Source organism: Camelus ferus, chromosome 13 (genome assembly GCF_009834535.1).
Source record: "Camelus ferus isolate YT-003-E chromosome 13, BCGSAC_Cfer_1.0, whole genome shotgun sequence".
NCBI lineage: Eukaryota > Metazoa > Chordata > Mammalia > Artiodactyla > Camelidae > Camelus > Camelus ferus.
In genome coordinates this window covers 37,087,915-37,109,843 of record NC_045708.1, presented here as the reverse complement: position 1 = coordinate 37,109,843, position 21,929 = coordinate 37,087,915, and the positions used below count along the sequence as shown (strand labels likewise).

At 37.3% G+C, this 21,929-nt stretch overlaps 1 protein-coding gene across 1 annotated transcript in view; it reads right to left on the bottom strand.

Annotated features, from left to right (window-relative positions):
* The window catches only part of OSBPL9 (oxysterol binding protein like 9), a 101,346-nt gene extending 84,718 nt beyond the window's left edge, over nt 1-16,628 (bottom strand). The window contains 2 exon segments of the mRNA XM_032494257.1: nt 358-408; nt 16,490-16,628. Coding sequence (XP_032350148.1) covers nt 358-408; nt 16,490-16,600 — 162 coding nt within the window. The 5' untranslated portion in view covers nt 16,601-16,628.
* Nucleotides 16,629-21,929: the final 5,301 nt, after the last annotated feature.

Below are 21,929 nucleotides of genomic sequence, written 5' to 3'. Positions count from 1 at the left end.
GCCAAAAGTGTGGACTTTTCGGTGTTTTTCTCTACTGTCTGCTCTATCACTGACACTAGAACTCATTTAATTTCCAGTCCCTGTCCCTGGATGTAAAATAGAGGTTAAAAAAAATTAGTAGCTGTAGCAAGTCATGGATACAACATCAAATCATGGACCAAAAGAACTGAGTTCTAGTCCTGGTTCTGGAGTTACCATGGAGAAATCTTTTTTTTTTTTCCCTGAGTCTTAGTTGCCTGTCCCAACAATTAAGTAAGAAAGCTAAACCAAATTTAGATTTCCATGAATCTGTCAAAATATGTATTTCTTCTTTCTGTCAAAACTGGTTTTCATAAAAGTGAATGAACAAATACTTACTCTGAGTCTAACACATCCTCTGCGAGAGCCTCTCATCATTTTGTCCTTGGACTAAAAGAAAAACAAAAACATTCAATAAATAAAAGATTGACACACTGTTTTTAAAGTCATCTAGGGATAAAGAGACAAACTTTATAGTAACATTCCTCCCTTCTCCCAATCTCCTCCCATCTCTTAAGGATAGGAATTAGCAGGTTTAAAATGAAAATATTTTGTAGTCTATACAAATAAACCTAATCATAGAATTTTACGCATACCTTAAATGTAGCATATATTATACTATATCTTCCTTCATACTCCTTAACTCCAGCCCAATGTTTCTCATATTTAGTGAGATGGAGAATCACTTGGAAGGCTACAAATTACCTGGGGGTTTAACAATCACTCTCAGATGATTCTGACTCAAGGAGACAGAGGTCTACATTTTGAGAAACATTGCTTTAATTTCATCTCTTTGCAATTCTCCAAATGGGTCACATCTTTTGCCTCTGAAATTTCTCATCCAATGTTCCTCAGCTTGGAATATCCTTGACCTTGATTTTCTGCCTTGCTGTCACTCATCAAGTGCCCTACCTCTATGCGATCTGGATTCCCATCCCGGGACTCCTGGGTGTTCCCCTGTGGTGTCATGCACCACTTTCTGCTATAAAGCTGGTTACTTATCTGACTCACCACAAGACTGCGCATTCCATAGGGAGAAGAAATTGTATCTGACTTTTTCTTCAGAACAGTGTCTGGCACATATTAGGTGCTCAAAAAATATTTACTGATGAAACACTGCTTACCTTTATGTCTCCCCTATTAGACCGAGCCAAGCAAAGGCTATGTTCTGCACAATAAGCCCCATGTGGACATTCAGTAAATATTCCTAAAATTAAATTAGTCATGTGTAATAAAATGAAATAAAACTTTAAATAACTAAGGTTAAACATAGCCTATGTCATTGTTTTTACTGATTCTAAGTTTATCAATGTCACAATGATAAATCAAAGTAAACTTTCTTCCAAAAAAAAAAGAAACAAAAAAATAAAGTACTGAGCTATAAAAATTATGTTGATTGGGGGGGGCAGCAGTTTTGTTTTTGGGGGGGGCAGCAGTTTTTTTTTTTGTCATGTTAGATTATTGAGGTACTTTAGAGTCTTTTTTAAATTCTATTTACAAATATAAGAAGGACTCATATTTTTAAAAAAAAAAAATTCTCAACATCAAGCAGGGTTGAAAAGTTCTTCACTAACAATATAGTTGGCAAAAACACAGTTAACAAAAACATTCCCTAAGTGTTATAATAGCCCTCTTACCATACCCTATACTTACCTTCCCTTCGAAAGTGTCAAGGCAATACACTATAATAATAATTAGGTTTGAAAATACCCAACGAGAGTTTGAATACAACTCAAACAAGGTAACAACCAATAAATTCATCCTTGATCCTCTTCCACTTTTAAAAATAAGATTATAGTAAACAGAAAAAGGGCAAGACAGGTCCTAATAATGATGGGACCACTATTGAGGTTATGAATTAGAAAATACTCAGAGATAAGTGAAAGTAATTAAAACAAATCAGACAAATCCAGAATGTGGGATATCTTACAAAAATAATTGGCCTAGATTCTTTAAAAATGTCCAAAAAATAAGTCTAGCATGTAAACAACTGTAATACAGAGCAAAAATACGTTACGTGCATTTAGACACAAAGTGCTGCGAACTACAGAAGGCTCCCTGACATGGAAAAAGATTAGGAAAGGTGATAATGAAGTGACCAGGTTGCAAGCTTCAATCTGAGACTCGGGGAAAAAAAAAAAAGACTGGTAAAAGAGGGAAGGTAGGAAGAGGGCATTCCAAGCCATGGGAACAACATCAGAGTACACGGAGAGCCCCGAGCAGATAGCAGAGGAAGGTGGAGAGAGGTGAGGCTGAAGAGGAGATATGAGGACCAGGTCCTGAAGGGTCCAGGAAGAACAGTGAGAAGTCATGTGACAGAGCCTCGCAGCAGTGCCTCAGAGGCTGCCCCTGCCTTCTGAACTGTTACTGGCATGTAATAGCCTAAGTTCTGCAAATTACTTAAAGAGCGTTAATACACGCTGAACCTCAATGTATGTTTTCTATTTTTGTTTTGTTTCTCAAATACTGCCCAAAAACATTATTTCACAAAAAATAATGGAAGGAAAACATGGAGATGTGTTAAACTCCAGGTGGTTTGTGCTGTGTATTAGTGCTTCTCTCACCAAACTGTGCAGTGATGACCCATTATTATCACTCAACTTCACTTTTCTACCAAAAATTGCCCACAGATGTTTTTCTTTATTTGGAAAAGACTAAGTCAGGGCCCAAAATAATAAGATCATGAAAAGATGAATAGCACGAAGAGCACTATAAAAATTTAAAGATGGGAAAATTTGTACAACACACAAAATAATCTAGTCAGCAAGAACAATAGCCAGAACCATAGAGTTTGAACTCTTAGTCCTAATTCTAAGACTCATCCTATAGCTCCTAATTTAGAATGCAGCTATGCTCCAGAAGCTCCTTGTTCAAATTTTTGGAGTTTAGAACCCAGAACAAATTTTTGCAAAGAAACTGTTAAAAATGGTTCCCAGGTTAGCTAGGAAAAGCACTTCAAATAACAGCATGTGAATATGGAAAGACAGGGGAAAGGTTGTTGTAAATTTAAACACTGCCTAAGAATTGATTTTCTTAAAGAACTTCTCTTAGATGTTGGTGTTTAAGGGAAAGCAAAATTATGAGCAAGAATAAGGAAGTAGTTCAAGAATTCAAGATCTATGCCAAAGGGCTTAAGAAACTTTCAAGGACTTGAAAAGTTAATGATGTGCAATAAACATATTTTACTTTTACAATCGGGGGAAAAAATACTTTCTAAAAAGGCAATTTAAAAACCCTCATTCTTCATCAGGTCTAATTTTACTTCAGAATTTATGGATTTCCAAAAAAAAGAAAAAAGGCAGAAGAGTTAACATGCAAGCACAAAATGGTGGTTGGTCACACAGGATGTCACCTATCAGAAATGTACAACTTCATCCTCTTCTGGGTGACTAAAATTTCAAAGTAGAACTATCTTCAAGAATTTGCCACTACCTCTCCATGCTCACCTCTAATGAATATAAAAAACTCCTCACTCAACACACTCTTAAGACTTAGTATCTACTTCCCCTCCCCTTCTCCCTACCTAGTAAGCTTTCAGTGAATTAGAACAGGAAGAAGAATCTTTTGTTTATCCTTAGCATTTCAATAGAGATGATCTAAGTCCCTATCTTACAACTTAGAAATAAAAAGGTTCAGTACTTTTTAATGATTAATCAATGCAGTTTCCATTTAGAACAGCCTATGCAAAAGGTTTACTTCATTGTGATACTGTTGTAAATTAGTCATCACCTGTAATCAGACCAGTGGTAACTTGGGTTTACTGTCATTTTAAAATTTCACTGCTAATGTAATTCAGTCTCCACAGACAGAAAGAATTTTCTATCTGGAGTTAGAAGACTTGATCACGCACATAGAAACTACTGTATGATTTCTTAAGTCTCAATTTCTTCATGTGTAAAGGAAACAATATCAACTACTTCACTACTGTTCATTCCATAAATATTTACTGAATATTCATTAAGTGCCAGGCACTACTCTGGATGCTAAAGATAAAATGATGAAGCCTCTGTTCTCATGGAGCTTACATTCCAGAGAAGGAAAACAAACACTAACCAAGAAAAAAAAATTATAGGAGTTAACAATAAAATCCATGAAATAACAAAACAAGACCATTGTGACAGTGACTAACAGTGAGGTCTACTTGAGATGGGATGTTAAGGAAAGGCTTCTCTGAGCAGTGATGCCTTAATGAAAACCTGTATAACAAGAATGAATCAGCTGTGCTACAGACCTGGGGTACTATTAGTCCAAGAAGCCAGAAAATACATGCAAAGACCCTGAGGCAGGAACAAGTTTGAGGTGTTCTAAGAAGAGGAAAAAAAGCTAGACTGGTTAGAGTGATGAGCAAAAGGAATACTGTAGAAAGGTAAGTAAAGGCAGATTACAAAGTACCCCTAACTCATAGTAAAGAGTTTGGATTTTTTCCTAAAGTCACTAGAGAATTTAAGCAGGGGAGAAACATGATTTTTTTCCCCTTTTTTTCAAAGATCACTTGGGCTGCTGATAGAAAATAAATTTTAGAGAGTAAAAATAGAAGCAAAGAGAACACTTACAAGGTTTTTGTAACACCAAGTTAGACATGATGGTGGTTTATAACCTATAGTGGTAGCAAGGAAAAATGGGAGAGGTTGTAAGGCTTAACAATGCATTATATTTGACAATATTAGAAAATACCTAGAACAATGATTAATATAGTAGTAGCTTGTGGCAGACTGTATTTTCCAAAAATGGTCTAACAATATTTCCCATCCCACAAGCTCTTCTAGGAATATGCCACTCCTTCACTAAGTGGAGTCTTTTCTCTGTGGGTGGGTCTTTGTAAACTGCCTTAACTAAGTAGACTGAGTACTACCCCGCTAAGGAGAACTGTGAGAGATAATACAGATTACTATACCATCTCTTCCAGCATCACAAACAGCATAAGAATAGTAATCTTGCAAAGCCAGATGACTGAGATCTCACTAAGTTAAATTATATAGAAAACTTTTATTAAAATGCTATTAGGTTGTAGAATATCATGTATAAAATGACTCCACTTGTACAAAATATACATAAATGTGTATTTAAGTATAAAGAGTTGTTAGGAAAGCTTTACTCCAAAACACAGATATTAGGATTTCAGGTAAGGACTTTCCTTCCTTCTACTTTATATACTTTTCACTGTTGTTTCCATTTTTTAAAATTAAGAGCATGTTGTCGGGGGAGGGTATAGCTTATTGGTAGAGTGCATGCCTAGCATGCATGAGGTCCTGGGTTCAATCCCCAGTGCCTCCATTGAAATAAATAAATAAACCTAATTACCTCCCCCTTCAAAAAAAATTTTTTTTAAAGAGTATGTTGTCATCTCTTCAAGAATTGTTTTAAAACTTTAAAGAGTAATCAAAGTCAAATTCTGCAGAGACTATGCTATTAAAATTAAAAGTAAAAAGCATCCATTAAGTTTTGAAACAAAGCTATCATCAGAGACCTGTTCTAGGATTTTCAGTGAACTCTGGAGGTAAAAAAAGATTGCTGTAGAGGAAAAACAAGATGGATGAATAGAGACAGACAATGTACAAGACTCTTTCAATAGGTTCACCTATCTTAAAGAGAGGTTAGGATAGTATTTCCTGGGAGACACAGAATTAGCAGAGATATTTTTCACCTGGGGGAGATATAACCATGTTAATTTGTTAATGAAAAAGTCAAGAACGCAGAATGGCCAAAAAAATCCTGAAAAAGAACAAAGCTGAGGGCCTTACACTTCCCAATTTCAAAACTTACTATAAAGCTACAGTAACTGAAATAGTGTGACACTGGCATAAGGACAGACACAAAGATCAATGGAACAGAATTGAGAGTCCAGAAATAAACCCTCAGTTTATGGTCAATTGATTTTCAACAAGGGTGCCAAGACAATTCAACAAAGAAAAAATTGTGTGTTCAATATATGGTGCTAGAATAACTGGTTATGCACATGAAAAAGAATAATAAAATAAAGAATATAAAATTTTAAAAAACACTGTGACCTTTAGCTCACATCATGTACACAAATTAATTCCTAATGGATCAAAGACCTAAATGTAAGAGCTAAAACTATATAACCCTTAAAAGGAAACACAGGTATAAAACTCTGTGACCTTAGATTAAGAAATGGTTTTTCAGGTACACCACCAAAACCACAAGCAACAAAACAAAAAGATAAATTAGACATAATCAAATTAACATTTTTGTGTTTCAAAGGACACCGTCAAAGAAAGTAAAAAGACAAACCACAGAAAGGGAAAAATTTTTACAAATCATGTATTGCATAAGGGACTTGTATCTAGAATATGTTAAAAATTCCTACAACTCAACAACAAAAAAGACAAATAATTCAATTTAAAAATGGGCAAAGGATCCAAATAGATATTTCTCCAAAGATTTACAAATAGCCATTAAGGACATGAAAAGATGCTCAACATCAACAGTCACCAGGGAAACACAAATCAAAGCCATAATAAGGTACTACTTCACATCCACCAGGATGGCTATAATCAAAAGGACAGATAATAACAAATGTTGGCAAGGATATAGAGAAATTGGAGCCCCTATACCCGTTGTGGGAATGTAAAATGGTGCAGCTGCTTTGGAAAATAGTCTCGCAGTTCCTCAAAAAGTTAAATAAAGAGTTACCATATGATCCAGCAATTCTACTCCTAGATATATATCCAAGAAAATTGAAAACATATGTCCACACCAAAACTTATGTACACAAATGTTTATAGGAGCATTAGTCATAATAGCCAAAAAGTGGAAACAACTGAAATGTCCATCAACTGATGAATAAATAAAATGTGGAATATGCATACAACAAACTATGCAGCAATAAAAAGCATCGATATGTGCTACAACATCGATGAACCCTTGAAAACATTATGTTAAATGAAAGAATCTATATTAGAATTAAAGAAAACTTTTATAATATGATTCTATTTATATGAAGTGTCCAAAAGAGGCAAATCTATAGAGACTGAAAGTAGATTCGCGGTTGCCTAGGGCTAGGGGTGAAATACTAGGGAGTGATTGTTAATGGAAACAGGGTTTCTTTTAGGTGTAATGAAAATTTTCTAAAACTGATTATGGACAAGGTTACACAGTTCTGTGAATACACTAAAAAAAAAAAAACCCATTGAGTTGTATACTTCAAATAGATGGTATGCAAATTATATCTCAATAAAACCATTATACAAAAACAAAAAGCAACAGGCAACCCAAAAATTTACTAAAATTTTCCATATGAAATTATTACAACTAAGACATTTAGTTGTTATATTGCAAAATAAATATTTTTAAACAACAAATGTCTGTACATAGAAAGGAAGCAGTTGAAGACACAGGGGAAGAGAGAGAGGAAAGAAAGCAGACAAAGGAGAAAATCTGTAGACTGAGATCCTTGAAAAATTTGTGAGCAGATGGAATCCAGAACACTCAAAGATTACCTCTTCCACTATGAGGGGGAAGGATGCAGGGAAGGACAGGCAGGAAAGTAGGTATACCAACAGGTGGGGGTACAAGGAGTTGAGAGTATGCCCATCAAATAGACACTATTGTTTCGGGAAGCATGGCATCTTCTATGAGTGATGGAGGAAAGAGGAGGGTTGCGTGACTATAGAGAAAGCTGCCAGAGTAACAAAGCAAATATTCACCCAATATTTTATATACCCATCTGTACCATAACAATAATGCTAAAATAAAATAAAAGAAATTAAATAAGTGGACAATCTCAGCATGAAGGCTTAATGTGAACTAAACTCCCAGAAACAAAATATCAACTTTCACAATAATCTTAATATTATCATGTGAATGGGAAAAAATTAGTTATGAATACCTCAGAACACTTTCCTTGAATGTGATTCCACTTTTATGATTCCACGTATCATGTAAACTTAACTTTGGGGAAAAAAAGTAAAATTTTTTTTAAGGAAGTTTAAACTAGTCTAAGAAGATTATGCTTTACAATAAAGTAAACAAGAAGGTGAACAATTGGGCTGTACATTTGTTTTTCTCTATAAGAAGTAAGAGAAATTAAATCCTCAGTCTAAATCACTCGAGCATTGTTCTACCTGGTTTTTATTGGGAATATGTAACCAGTTGAATAGCTAGTCCTATGACAACTGCCACATATATGGGCATATTTAAGAACAGTTCTACTTTCTGTCCTTCTACAAATTATTACCATCAACAAAACTGCCTGCAACAGAAGCAAGAACTAACTGCTTGTCTGATATAGCACAGTAGAGAAAAAAACCCACACAGTTCTTCAGGCTCTGGATGATTAAACAAAAGCCACTGTTATTAATATAAGCTCAATCAGGTTATACATAAACCATGGAAACATACATATTTGCTTTTAGTATATTCTGCAAAACTTACAAGGCCATGTAAACAATTCCAAAACAGCCTTCTGCATCTCATCTCTAAGCCTAGTTTGAAGGACCTTGGACATTCCATTCACTATGAGACACCGTGCCACATTGTAGGACTTGAAGATTGTAATGCTCAGTACTGCCATCAAGGAGTTTACAAGCTTGCTGTACAGAAAAATAATGTACTAGAGTTATGATCAGAGTTAATTATAAGAGATGCAAAATGATTCAATGCCCAGAAGAGTTATATGAGCAAGGCTCAAGAGCACTAGAACAGGGAAAAATCAAGGCTGACTAGAGTATTCAAGGAAAGCAAAAGATAAAAAGTTTCCACATACTTCTTCCCATTGGTACTACTTAACCCTCTTAGGAGGTTTCTTTATTTTCTTTTCAGGGCATTTAGATTAGATACAAATTTTCTTCTGTTCCTTTTACAATTCTAAAGCTACTTTATTAGATTTGCACTATATGTATCATGTAAACTTAAAAAACACATTTGATAAACTCAAGAACTGTTTGTTTAGACTCACAGACAAAGAAAACAAACTTACGGTTACCAGAGGGGAAGGGGGTGGGAAGGGATAAATTGGGAGTTTGAGATTTGCAGATACTGACTGGTATATATAAAATAGATAAACAAGTTTATACGTATAGCACAGGGAACTATATTCAGTATCTTGTAGTAGCTTACAGTGAAAAAGAATATGAAAACGAATATATGTATGTTCATGTATGACTGAAGCATTGTGCTGTACACCAGAAATTGACACAACATTGTAAATTGACTATACTTCAATTAAAAAAAAAGTTAAAAAAGAAAAAAAGAACAGTTTATTTAGAAAAGTATAAATTCACTTTTAATTGTTTGATGGGCCTGGTGTTGATGTCTTTCTAGGAGTATCTGAGACTACCTCTTTTATGTCTTGGCAAAAGAAATACATAAACACTTCAAAAACCTAAAATCTAAGAATTAGGTGGCAGATTTTTAAAAGTCACCTTCTAGACTTTGCTGAGGACTGTCAGATAACAGTTAAACCTGTTTAGGCTACCAGTGGATTTGAAAGGCTATGAGTCTCCTCCAGTCAGCACATAATAGCAAAGAACACGTTATTTCTTTAATGATTCCTTTTACAAAGAATACCTTGAGTGGCCCTGATCATTTACTAGTTCACTGTTTCTTTCTCTCCAAAATATTATATTATAAAAATAATACAAATCAAGAAAGAGTGTTAAATAATTATGGGTAATGATTAAACAAATCATATTTTATAATCTCAACTAGTTCCTCATACAACCTGATTAATCTTTAACACGTCCCTAGTTATTCCTTTCTCCAGTTCCCATGGCTACTGACCTAGATCTTTACTACATCCCTTAAATCCTGACTCTACCCTCATTTTTAACATGGATCCTGCTTCCCACCCCTACAATATTTAAGCATATTCCTACCTTAGAAACCCCTTCCTCTCAAATCCATATTCCTCTCTGCCTCATTCACAATGAAACATCTTGAGTAATCTACACTCATTCTCTTTACTTCTTACCTCCTATTTACTCTTCAAACCATTCTACTCTGACTCCCACACCCACTACTCCATAGAAACTTCTGTTAGGGCACTAATGATGTCTAAATTGATCAATCCAATGGATATTTTTATGATTTCATCTATTCAGTCCTCTCACCAGTATTCAAGTCAATTCACTATTCCTGCCTTGATTTGATTGCCTCATTCTTCTGGTTCTTCTCTGATATCTCTGACTGTCCCTTTTTACTCTCTTGTACAAGCTTTTTTCTCTACCAGTCCCTTAATATGATCGTGATGGCTTAAAATCTCTCCACAAATTCCTTGACACGCCTTTCAAAAGGTAAAGCCTAATTTTCCTTCCCAGTCCTAAAATTCCCACCCCCATGAGAATGAACTGAACTTAATGATTCATTTCTAATGAACAGAATAAGGCAGAAGTTATGCTCTCAGCCTAGATCATAAAAGGCACTTGGGTTGCTCTCACTTGGATCACTCCTCCTGGATGAAGCCAGATGCCCTGTCACGATGACATTCATTAGCTCAGTGGAGAGACTAGCTGGTGAGGAACTGAGGCCACCTTCCAACAGCCAGCAAGAAGCTATGGCTTCCCGCCAACAGCTGTGAGAGTGAGTCATCTTGGAGGCAAATCCTCCAGCTTCAGTCAAGCCTTTCGGATGACTGCTACCCTAGCCAATGTCTTCATTGCAACTTCATGAGAGACCTTGAGCCCGAACCACCCAGTTAAGTCACTCCCAAAGTTCTGAGTCACAGAAACTATGTGATAATAAATTTTGTTGATAAAAAAATTTGTTGTTTTAAGTGGCTAAATCTGTGCGTAGTTTGTTACAAAGCAATAGATATCTAATCCAATGGTGTTTCTCAGTGTTCTATCCAAAGCTCTTTATTATTTCCAATCACTCTCAACTCTCCACATGTGTGAAGCTAATATTTATCTGTAACACAGATTCCTAAGTTCCAGACTATATGATACCTTTACATCAATTTCGACCAGCACTAAAACAACCTCTTTCTTCCTCCAACCTATTCTTACCTCACTTATCATCATTCATCCAGGAAAACTAAAAACCTGGATTTTATCACATTCTTCCTTTTCATTCATTGAACGTGATTTCATTCACATCCAATCACTAAAATCCTGTCAATATGACCTCATTATTTCTCTCTAACAATAGTTTCTATGAAACCGTCCCTAAGCTGAAATGGCACAAAGGAAAGAAGCAATTACCTTAGGACACATCTTGCACAAAATGAACTGATAAAGCACAGATGCTCAAAGACACAGTTCAAAGCTTTCTTGATTTGTATTATTTTTATAATATAATATTTTGGAGAGAAAGAAATAGTGAACTAGTAAATGATCAGGGCCACTCAAGGTATTCTTTGTAAAAGGAATCATTAAAGAAATCATTACGGCAACTTGATGCTGAGATGCTGTGCAGTTTCCAGGGAAGGAGCTTATCAGTGCCACCCCTGCTATTGGGGTGCACCCTGCCTTTATAACAGGTCGCTGCAAAACAAACTCTGAATGCTATTCTCACTTTTTGCCTATTTCCCATAAAAGCAAAAGTCCTCTTTGGATATCTTTCGGTTAGCAGAAACAGGTACTAATGTAGGCCTTTCCTAAAAGTGAAGTGGGGCAAAGTAAACTACCAAAAAGTGGGAGATATCTATAACATGTTTCACATATAAAGTGTTCTTGCCCAAAGGGGGAAAAAAAAGCTGAATTTGGTTAAGCTTCTAGCTCTAATTATCAGTTTATAAAAAAATGCAGAGGAACATACTTAAACATAACACAAGAATATTATCAGCAAAATCCAGAATGTGGAAAATCTACAGAACAAATGATCTACTTTCCTTAACAAATGAATGGCAAAGGAAAAAAGAGGGAAGGAAGACCTACAGAATAAAAAAGACACAGTTTTATATATGGATTGTATTTGGAATACTGACTCAAATAAACCAACTGGTGAGGGAGAGCTGTTTGAGAAAAATCAAGGAAACTGAACACTGACTGGATATTTGACAATAGTAATAAATAATAATAATGATTATTACTTAGTTGTAATAACAGTATTGTGATAACATTTTTTAAAAAGAGACACCTTAACTTTTAGTAATACATACTGAAATACTCACAAATGAAATGATAAGGGGTCTGGCATCTGCTTTAAAGTCATCCAATGGGTTAGAAAGGAGCTCATGGGAGTATTAATAAAACAAGGTTGATAATTTATACAAGGTGGATGACAGGAATTCATTTTACTATCCTCTTTTGCATATGTTTGAAAGAAATTTTCTATAATAAAAGTTTTTTCTACAACAAAAATTGCTTACAACACTTGAATAACTTTCCACTGCTCTAGGGGTAAGTTCAAATTCCTTAGCATGGTTGAAGAAAGCTTTTCATTATCTGGCCCCTGCTTCTCTCTCCAGCCCATCTCAGTATTTGTCCACCTGACAGCCCAAACTCCAGGCCTAACAAGCTCTTATTCCTATGTCCTCCAAAAATATTTATTCCCTCTCTCTCAAGCAGTTTTCTCTCTCTGCTCACATGGCCAATCTCTCTTCATCATTCAGGTATCATCAGCAAGCCTGCTTCTTCTAGGAAACTTTTTCTGACCCTCCACTTCAGAACCCACCTTTGTAACCCACCTCCCCAAATCTTATGCTTCCCCCATCACAGCTCTTACTTGATGTACACCCCTCCCCACTGCCCAGTAGATTTTAGGTATCATGTGAGCATGGACTATTTCCATCTTATTTACCATTTTAACCACCACCTTCCTACCATAGTGTCTGGCACATAGTAGGTACTCAATAAACATTTGATAACTTTACAAAAGGCATGACCTCTACCAACTTTCTAATTTTCCAACTCCTAACATATCTGTATCTCCCTCAATTTTCTTTCCTTTGTGATCATGATTCAATAAATGGTTGGCTGTTCAGTATTTCCAAATTTATATCATTAGCCTTCGCTGGTCATCTCATCTAATAAAAATTCAGCTAACAAATTCTGTGCCATAATCTAACAGATCTTCATCTCTAGGCCTGATCTATGGCTCCAAATACCTTCTGGACTCAATCTCCTGTTATCTCCCTACAAACCTTTTCACTAAAGCTGCTCAGAAATTCTCAATATCTTTTTAACGCATCTTATGTTCTCAAGTTTCCCAATTTGTGCGTATTTGCTATTGCCTGAATTGCCCTCTTCTCTTCTACCTTTAAGTCTCAGCTCAAATGTCTCTGTAGCCTTTTTGAGGCAATGTCCCTACAAACCTTTTCACTAAAGCTGCTCAGAAATTCTCAATATCTTTTTAACGCATCTTATGTTCTCAAGTTTCCCAATTTGTGCGTATTTGCTATTGCCTGAATTGCCCTCTTCTCTTCTACCTTTAAGTCTCAGCTCAAATGTCTCTGTAGCCTTTTTGAGGCAATGTTCCCTTATTTCTATTGTAGAATTTACCATCCTGTTTTGAAATTATGTTTAGGTGTCTGCTGTGCTAGATGGTGAGTTCCTAGATGGAAGAAACTCTCTCTCTCCTTCATGCTCATATCTCTAGCATATATATAGTAAAGTGCCTATTAAAAAGTTGGTCCCAAATAAACTACATTATATTGTTTCTAATAATTAAGAGGCTGAGCTTGAGCTGAAAAGGCTGCCTGAATCTACTTCTCTAAAGAAGGTAAACAGTTTCTCTGTTTTGTATTGGCCAGAATAATATACTAAACATTTTCAAAAACTGAAAATTTACATATTACGAAAATAAAAGAAATGTAAAATAAAAAGATCATCCATTCCCAGAGGACAGGTTTGGGTCTGGGCCCAGACTCAGAGGAGAAAATCCAGGCTGAGGTGGGGTACTATTCAGTTCAGAGCAATTCCAGTGATCCTATCCAACCCTGAGATATTCCAATATCAATTCCTGGCACGGGCTGACTCTAAAAGGCCAAACTAGTTTAGTTCAGAATTTTCATAGCCACCCTAGAATAGACCTCCAACCAAAGAGCCAGACCAGAGCCCAAGTCATCTTGGAAACAAGGAATAAATAGAGTGATTGTTATTTACTGCTCTGCTTAAAATGCTGTGCAACTAATGCAGATATTCTTCCTGGAAGATGTAGTTCCAAGTTATCAGCCACATGCAAACCATTAAGATGTACCTTCAAATCCTTCCAAATCCTAATGTACTCAAACAATATCCAAGTGCACGGAATTCACTGCCAACATTCAATGTGCCTCCTACTTTCTCTTTAAGTGAGTACCTACTCTTTTCCCATCTTTACTGGACCTCCTCTAATTTCGGATTGGGTATCATTTTATTTTACAATATTTCTCTGCTGTTTCTCTGCAAGCAAACACTTTAACACCAAAGAACAAGGGAAAAAAACTTCTACATATCCATTAGTGAGAAATATGATACTTCCTTCTGCTGGCAAGCATCATGTTTTATAGTCTAATCTCAGAAGGGAGGATAAGTAATGGGGAGTGGGGGAGAAGTATATTTTAAAAAACTATATTTAGCCAGTAAGACAAGGAGAGATTTGTCAAGATATTCAGAAACTAAAGGGGCAAGAAGGCAGGAAAAAGGATATGCTAAAAGAAGAAAAACAGCAAAGAAGGATGATTCTGTCTGGGCTAGAAGTTCCCAAGAACCCTAGTTTTGGGCCTCTCCAGAGTGGCCCTAGGTTCAGACCCACACAAATTTGGGGTTTGTGGAGTAATTTCATTCTGTGGTGCCACTCACTGCAGTTACTCTACTTTGACTATTATGGACCGGGTCCACAGGATTTGGGTTGGGTTTCAGTAGAAGTAATAATCAGAAATCACTTCTACTGAAACACAACATTACTCTTCATTTATCTGAACTATGGGATTTCATAATTCCAGACTTTTCAGGATATAATGTTCATTGCCTCTCTTTCATGGCTACCTAAAGATAATTTTGAACAATGTACTTAAATCTCATTCAGGTTTGGTCTTTTTTTCCCCTTTAAAAATTATGTAAAGGAAGTTGATGTTGAAAGTTATACTTTTTACTCCTGCAGGCTTGTCTTTAGTAACGCAAAGATTGCACTCTTCTCCTTCCTCTAGTGAAAATGAAGGGTAATGGAAAAAGTCAGAAAGCCAGATATTTGGAATCCTGATAAAACTGCTTACTGCTAGCTCTACAATCTTGAGCAAATTACTTAAAAGCCTGGAGCCTCAGATTCCAAAACTGTAAAATGGGGATAATGAATACCTTACTTTGCAGAGTTACTGTAAGTAAAAGGTTAAAGATTCATATCTGAAGAGAAACCAGAGTATGAGTTATTGTAAGTAAAATGAATTAAGGGAGCCACTAGACTAGAATATAAGCTCCAAAGAAAAGGAATGGTGACTATCTTGATCTCTGTTAATTCTTGCTCGCATGCACATGCACATGCACATGCACGTGCACACACACCCACACACACCTAGCCTAAAGCAATAATAACTAACATATGGTGGGCGCTCAATAAATTTTGTTTAAATGAACGAAAAAGTACTAGTGTCCCCATTCCTCTCACTAACCTTTCTTCCATAATCATAATTTTTTCCTGCGGTCCTCTATTATTTTCTAAAGCCTCCAGGACATTCTATTTTGTCCTTTTAAGAGCTTCCTCCCTCTCACTGGCTATTATTAACCATTCAGAGACAGTACCTTTGTTAAGTAATTTCTCTAATTCCACCCACCTTCCATTTTTAATGTGATGGGAGTGGAGGGAATAATCTGAACCTAAGATTCATAGCAATTCATGGACCTGCCCACGGCCACCGATTCATGTTTAATGACACTGAAGCCCTAAACTCAGCCCTCCCCAGAATATAACTTTCAGGAGACATCGCACTATCCAGTCTTGCTTCGCTAACAAGAGACTCCTGCGTAGAAATCCTCGGCTCTCAAAAGTTAAGGCGTGGGTTACGCTCGCCTCCCGCTGAGTGGAGGCGTGCGTCCCGCGAAAGAGACGCTCAACTTGGGCAGACGGGAGGGACTCCAGAATCCTTCGTGTTGCGCAATGGCCAGTCATTTCAGGACCTGGCCAAGCTCGTCTGACCACACTGCTCGAAAAAAGCCGCGCTCTTCAAGCCCTGGAGGGAAGCTAAGGGGCGCGGCCGTCTACAGGGCCTGGAAGGACAGTATCAAGTCCCTGACAACGTGAGGAAATCGCACGGACCGCGAGACCGGACCCTTTAAGCCACGATTATAACCATCCTTACCCACCTACAACCGCGCCCGAACCCCTCCACCAACAAATACCGGACCCTAAGAAAGAAACACGGCTCGCCCCCAGGCCATTAAACACAAAGCCGATGCCTGCTTATTGGCTGCGCTAGCATCTTCTTCACCCCTATTGGCTATCCGGTGCGTAAAACCCTCCCCCACAAGGGGACCCTCTCGTACGGCGGCACCCCCAGCCTAGCAACCTCAACCTAGCTACCAAAAAGCCCGGTCCCCACCTGCACCCAGGGATTACGACCCCCGAGGTGCTCGGAGCTTGGCCCCCGAGGACTTACAGTGTAGTAGGAGAGCAGCCCTGCGTTGTAGTCTAGCACGAACCAACGGTACTGCCAGCCTTTCATTACGTTAGTCCATTTACTCAGCGGCCCTTCCATAATGGACGCCATCTTGGGAGCCGCCAGTGACAACAAACGGCTTGACGTCACTCGCCTATAAGGCTTTCAGCATGGGGGCGTGGCCGCCGCGGTCAGGGGCGGGCCCGGGGCGGGGCCATCCCGACGGACTCTCCTACCCACGCCCCCAGCTCTCAAACTCAAAAACACTTTGGCAGCGGGCGGTGTATAAGACTCCGTGCCTGGGATGTGAGGAGTTCAAGCACGAATACTGCTATTAATATTATTTATTAACATAAATAATTTTACTACCCATGATAATACCTTACATGTCCAAGAGATCTCACATGATATTCATTTATACATTAGTTTCACAAATCCATTCACTTAATAACTGTTTGCTGTTTTGAGCTAGATGTATGCTCTTTTACGCTTTGGATGTTCAGCAGAGACTGCTGAACTGCTATTCAGGAGAATAGGCCATAAAATAAATAATAAATTATACAGTATATAAAAAGTTGCTAAGTGTTACGGAGAAAAAGCAGGGAATGAGGCAGAGAGTAGGGGCTGCAATTTTTAAGTACCAAATAGGGAAGGTCTGAATGAGAAGATAGCTTTTGGGCAAAGACCTAAAGAAAGTGAAGGAAGGAGTCTGGGGGAAGGAATAGCAAGTGCAAAGACCATGAGTCTGGCATACTGAAGGAACAGCAAGGAGTTCATTGTGAGCATACAGTGAGCAAGGGAGAAAGTAGCAGGAGACAAGGTCAGATAAGTAAGGGCAGATCACTTAGGGCCTGTAAGGACAATGGAAGTATTGTCCCACTATACTGAGGCGCTGTTTGAGGTCCTGGGAATGCAGCAGTGAAGGAGACAGGCTCCTTGCTTTCTAAGAGCTTAAATTCTGTGACAGAAGGCAAATACTAAACAAGTAAACAAGAAAAATATCTAAAAGTGATAAATGCCTTGCAGAGAATTTAAGTAAGTCTGTGTAACAGGACACCAAAGGGTATCTACTTTTATCAGGTGGTCAGAGTGGGGCCCCTCAGGAAATGACTTTTTTAAATTGAGGTGTGAAGGATAAGAAAGAGGTAGACATGCAAATAACAAGAGGAAGAGCGAAAAAAGGAACTAAGAAGTGAGGCATTAGCTACAAGTGGTTGTGAGGCCAAAGGAGAGTTTTTGTCTTTTAATTTTTAACTTTTTGGACTTAAAAGTATTTTGTTTATTCAGGTACTGTGCTGTGAAGCCCTCCTCTTTTGCTGATAACAGAAGCTCTAGGGAAAAGAATATCACTGAGGGAGCTAAACAGAACCGACTTCCTAGCAAGTCAAATTGGGTGAAGATCTAGAGTAAGATTAAATTGATTATACTTGATCTGCTCGATGTCTTTTTTTTTCTCAGTTCTATTGAGATAATTGACATATAACATTCTATAAGCTTAAGGTATAAAACATAATGATTTGAAATATGTGTATATTGTGAAATGATTACCATACTATGTTTAGTTAACATCAATCACCACCACCATTATTTTTTTTTCTTGTAATGAGAGCTTTTAAGACCTACTCTCTCAACAACTTGCAGATATACACGACAGTATGATTATTGTCACCATGCTTTACATTACATTCCCAGAATTTGTTTATCTTCTAACTAGAAGTTTTAATCTTTTGACCAACTTCTAGTTTAATGTAGTCCCACTTGTTTATTTTTGCTTTTGTTGCTTTGTACTTTGGTTGTCATATACAAAAAATAGTCATTGCCCAGACCAGTGTCAAGAAGGTTTTCCCCTATGTTTTCTTCTAGGAGTTTCATGATTTCAGGTCTCAAAATTAAGTCTTTAATCCATTTTGAGTTAATTGTTGTGAGTAATGTAAAAGAGGTGACTAGTTTCATTCTTTTACATATGAATATTCAATTTTCCTAGCACTATTTATTAGAAAGACTGCCTTTTTTCCAGTGAGTGAGTAGTTTTGGCTCCCATGTCAAATATCAGTTGACTGTATGTGCATGGGTTTATTTTTGGGCTTTTGATTCTGTTAATTGGTCTATGTATCTGTTTTCATGCTGGTGTCATATTGTTTTGATTACTATAGCTTTGTAATATAGTTTGAAATCAGGACACGTGATGCCATGCCTCCAGCTATGTTATTCTTTCTCAGGAGTGCTTTGGCTATTCAGAGACTTTTGTGGTGCCAAATGAATTTTAGAACTTTTTTTTTCTATTTCTGTAAAAAATGCCATAGGAATCTTGACAGGGATTGCATTGAATCTATAAGTAGCTTTGGGTAGTATAGACATTATAACACTGTTAATTCTTCCAATCTATGAACACAAAATATCTTTCCATTTATTTGTGCCTTCTTCAATTTCTTTCATTAATGTCTTATAGTTTGCAGTGTGCAGATCTTTCACTTTGTGAACAAAAAGTATTATAAGCCATATCAATAAACAAAGAATGCTGTGGCTATCAATTCATCCGCCACTACTGCCAACTCAGGATGCAGACAAGCAGGCAGCCCAGCCTCTGCAGCCACCCCAAAGGTCCCCCTGAGGAACATGAAAGAACAGGACACTGGCCCTAGATGCTAGGTGCATATCAAAGGAATGATTTCAATGAGCCCAGATGTTTGCACCTTTCCACGCACAGAAAAGCACTAAATTCTGTAACTTAAGATGTCTGATTTTCTTCAGTTACTAAATTCTTTAACTTGAGATGTCTGATTAACAGTAATCTTTTAATGTTCTGACTACATGGTCTTTGTTGTAAAAACTATATATCCTGGCCTCTCCCCTATCTCTTCAGAGCAGTCCCTCAGAGGGATCTGAGAGGCTGTTGCCGTGGGCTCTAAGGGGTTCAAGTCCTCAGAAGTGTCTGCTGAATAAAACATAGTTCTCAACTTTTAGATTGTACATTTTATTTCAGTTCACAACCTCCTAGGTTAGATTTTTTTGTAAGTATTTTACTGCTTTTGTTGCTATTGAAACCATGCCACATAGAGTTAACAGACGCTGGCACCTTAACAGAAATCCTTGAGTGGGTCTTACAGAACAGCAGATAAGAAAACAACTTGTTAGAAATTGCTCTGCTTGTAACCTGCCCTTACTGATTAAGCCTTCCTTGTTATTTTTCCCCCTTTCTCTAATTGCATACTCTTCAAGCTTCACGTAGCCTAGGTAATATATCACCAGACTTTTTAACCACCCTTCTGATATATGAGTCACTATAGAAACGGAGGCGTAAGTTGTTTTTCCAGAAATGCAGAGTCAGCTCCTGCCCAGTTCAGACTGTCTAAGACTTGTGGGGACCACCAACCCTAAAACAGGGACTGCTCAGAACATCAACTACCTCACCTTTTCCCTACCTCCAATCACCTTTCCCCACATCTAAGACTACCTTACTTCTTTATCCCATAAATATCTCAAGCCTCTCACCTTCAGGGAGGCAGATCTGAAATTTGTTCTGTCTCCTTACATGGCTGCCTCATGAATAAACCCTTTCTTGGCTGCAAACCTCGGTGTCTCAGAGTTTGACACGCTGTGAATTGGGCAAACAAAGCTGGTTCGGTAATGCTATTGTAAACAGAATTATCTTCTTTCTTTATTTTTTTTCCATGTAATTCATTGTTAGCGTACAGAAACACTACTGATTTTTGTATATTGATTGTATCCTGTAACTTTACTGAATTTGTTGATTAGATCTAACAGTTTCTTGGTGGAGTTTTCAGGATTTTCTATATATAAAAATGTCATCTGCAGGTAGAAAATTTTACTTTATTTCCAATTCAGATGACTTCTACTTCTTTTTCTTGCCTGACTTCTCTGGTTAGGACTACCAGTACTATGGTGACTAGGAGTGGTGAGAGTGAGCACCCTTGTATTGTTCCTGATCTCAGAGTAAAAACTTTTAACCTTTCACTGTTGAGTATGATGTTAACTGAAGGTTTGTCTTAGTTGACCTTTATTATGTTTAGGTATATTCTTTCTATAGCTGGTTGAGAGCTTTTAATCATGAATGAATGTTAAACCTTGTCAAATGCTTTTTTCTACATTTATTGAGATGATCATATAATTTTTATTTTTCATTCTATTAATGTGATTTGTCACATTTATTAATTTGCATGTTGAAACATCCTTGCATCCTAGGGATGAATCTCACTTGATTGTTGTATGTAATCATTTTAATATGCTGTTAAATTTTATTTCCTAGGATTTTGTTGAGAATTTTTGCATCTATATTCATGAGGGATATTGGCCTATAGTATTTTTTATTTTGTTTTGTTTTTTTTCCTTTAGGGTCTATGTCTTGCTTTGGCATCAAGATAATGCTGACCTCATAAAATGAGTCTTGAAGTGTTCCCTTCTCTTCAATTTTTTTGAGTTGAGAAGGATTTGCATTAATTTTTCTTTGAATGTTTGGTGAAATTCACCAGTGAAACCAGGAGCAGTGATACTTCATCCATAGTAACAAGAAGGAGAGCAGAGAGTACACATTCAAATGCCATGAGATGGTAGCTTGGTGACAGAGAGATGAATAAGTTTCTGTCTGCTTTTAGTTGAGAACAGGCTCAAAGCTTAGTGGTTAAGAATGTGGAATCTGGTGCTGCAGTACCTAAGGGTGACTCCTCAAGACCATTAGTCAGTAGCTGTATAATATTAGGCAAGTTTTCTAACTATTCTGTGCCTCAGTTTCTCCATCTTTAAAATGCAGATAATAAAAGTAGGTTGTCTTCAGGATTAAATGAGCTCATACATGTAAAGAGCTTAGAACAGTACCTGGTAGATACTAAGTTTTCAATAAATACTTGATCTTTGAATTTTCCCAAAGAAATTTGGCATGAAAAAAGAGTGAAAGGTTTGAAAGAGACATTCAGAGAGTGAGAAAGCAATGGAAGTGGAATAGGCTTGTTGGGCAGTGTTGCATGCCCATTGAAGATTTACGGTCATGAATTTAAAGTGAGACCAGTCAACAGGGATATCAGCTTTCCTTCAGCAATGTCACACTGTTCAGAAGTAAGCTCAGAGTATGCAGAAAGCTGGATTTATCCAAGTGAGCCAAATGAAGGGAGGGGACAATTAAGTTCATTATGCTATCCAGGGATGTGATTGTAATTACGGACTAGGAAACCTAGTTTGGGTAAGGAAGGGAGAACAGGAGGGGAAAGACTGAGGAACTGCAGATCTTACTAAGGTCAAGAAAGTGCTAAAAGTGGGAGTAGGTGACCTGGAAGAGTAAGAAGTGGTGGTCAAAAGATGGGACCCCTGAAGTCCAGATTTTGGAAGTGAAACAGTTGTTGATGAGGACAAAGACTGAGATATGACCACAGGCGTGGATGACTGAGGTCAGAGAGAGGAACAGATCTGAGGATGAAGAGGTCCAGGA